Source organism: Dendroctonus ponderosae, unplaced genomic scaffold, assembly GCF_020466585.1.
Source record: "Dendroctonus ponderosae isolate FM_Combo_2020 unplaced genomic scaffold, Dpon_F_20191213v2 Dpon_F_20191213_11, whole genome shotgun sequence".
NCBI lineage: Eukaryota > Metazoa > Arthropoda > Insecta > Coleoptera > Curculionidae > Dendroctonus > Dendroctonus ponderosae.
In genome coordinates, this window is record NW_026017213.1 from 2,886,133 (window position 1) to 2,888,074 (window position 1,942).

The 1,942-nt window shown below is 39.0% G+C and overlaps 1 protein-coding gene across 1 annotated transcript in view; it reads right to left on the reverse strand.

Moving 5' to 3' along the window:
- LOC109542422 (transmembrane protein 26) overlaps positions 1–1,942 on the reverse strand; it is an 11,178-nt gene that overhangs the window by 5,135 nt on the left and 4,101 nt on the right. Inside the window, exons 3-5 of the mRNA XM_019911647.2 lie at positions 1,765–1,921; positions 1,280–1,373; positions 981–1,070 (exon numbers count right to left, since the gene is read on the reverse strand). Coding sequence (XP_019767206.2) covers positions 981–1,070; positions 1,280–1,373; positions 1,765–1,921 — 341 coding nt within the window. The remainder of the gene's footprint in view (positions 1–980; positions 1,071–1,279; positions 1,374–1,764; positions 1,922–1,942) is intronic.

Sequence of the window (1,942 nt, forward strand, 5' to 3'; positions counted from 1 at the left end):
AAGAATTGTGTTGTTTTGAGCACTATTTCAATTATAAGAAAGCATTTACAAATTAAACCCAATTTAACTAAAACTTCTGAGATTTTTGGAGCAAAGCATCCTTTACAGGATGCGCAAACTTCAAATTGCTACCTGTTCTGAGCTAAAAGTTGGGAATTTTTCAATAAATCAGTGCAGTTGATAGGAAACTTCGATGGTTAGACCAAAGTTCACAGGGTCCGCAAAAGTTAGCATAGGATGTGCTAGACTCAAGTTGTTAGCTTCTCTAAACCAAAATTTGCGAATTTTTTCAAAACATCTCACTGATGAGTGGAGTTTAATTTTCGACCAGCATTTACATAGTGGGCAAAGATCAAGTTACAGTGCGATTTTAATGAAACTTCCAAGATTTTTAGAGTCAACTATCCTCCATAGGGTGGGCGAGTTTCAAGTTCCTACCTGCTCCAGGTTGGGAGATGCGATTTTTTTTAGAAACAAAAATGTACGGTTGTCTAAAAACGTTCCATTTTCAGAGTAATGATTAGCTAATGGATCTGGTAAAAATCAATAAAACGTCCAGGCGTAAATATCCACTTGAAAAACATTCAGATCACATTAGCCATTGACGAACACAATGTCTATTAATAATTGATGGCGATTGTGCGAAATTCCTACGTGGGTTTCGACTAGTCGAGTTGTTTACATGGGAAACACATTATTTTCATATTGATCTAAAAATAAAAGCCACAACAAACTGCCCATGCTAAAGTCAGGCTGAGCATCAATGGACCCGAACAATATCAAAGGCCTTGACCAATTCCAAAAGGTCTTTTTGTGTGCGAGCGGAATGTAAAGACCGGTGACGCCTTAATTGCCGTGGAAAATCGAACGTTTATTTTCTTAAGTTATGAATGAAAACTCAGAATATCCGGCCGGGAAAAACGTGGGAGTTGGAAAAATCCTGTTASTCGGTGCCGGCTAAAGTACAAAGAGCGTCTTACGTTTTAATTGTGGMTMTGGTAGAGGTCAGTCGGGATTTTCTGGACTTTGTGGCTGTCAGCACCACAGTGAACTGCATCAGGCTCCAGGACCTACGAAAAAACCARATGGGATTTCATATTTTTGCATGTTTTTGCYCCAAATAAGCTTCCAATCCAAATAAGTTACTYTTGGTAAAATAGCGGCAAATTCAAATTTTTTTGGAAAAATCCAACCTCAGTTTCAATTGGAATTACTATTCATTTTTTATGAGGGTTTTGTATGGACAACAGGSCTGCATAAGCAGGTAACTGGYACCTACCAAATGGCCAAAGTTAACAGTACCAAAATGGGTTCGCCAGCGATTTTATCGTCTTTGAACGAGTCGAAAAACTCGATAATGTCAGCCGCTGTTCCTGGAATAGATCAAAGCCTTGAATTAATTTTAGCGAAATTGTGGAAAATGCAGCAAAAACCTTTATAAATTGTCTCCAACAACAGGATATAATGCGGAAATTTGGATAAATGGAGACCTCCTAAAAGCTCCTTGCTCCAAATGACTCACATTTCCCAACAGTTTCGTATGAGTAATCATGAGCATGAGTTGTTTATCTATGAGCAATCATTTCCGTCCCTTTTTTTCGAAATTTTGCACATTTTCTGGCGCTTTCCCACGTTTTTTTTTGACGTAAATCGTATAAATAGTTGGGACTGGGAAAGTGAACTGGCTGAGAGCCATTTGGGTTGCGAATGCCCCGATATGACTTTGGATCTGAGCTCAATTTAATCAAAGCAGTGAACACCTACCGATGTAAACCAGCAGGAGTTGGCTCAATTGATCCCTGGTGAGGTCGCCTTTAGGCAACATCCATCTTCCAATGATCAGAATCAACATCAGAAATTGCTCGATCAAAGTTATCCAGGTTTCGGTGCTCAGAGAAATGTCTGGCAATTTAATACCAACCTGAAATTGGGCAGGAAGTGA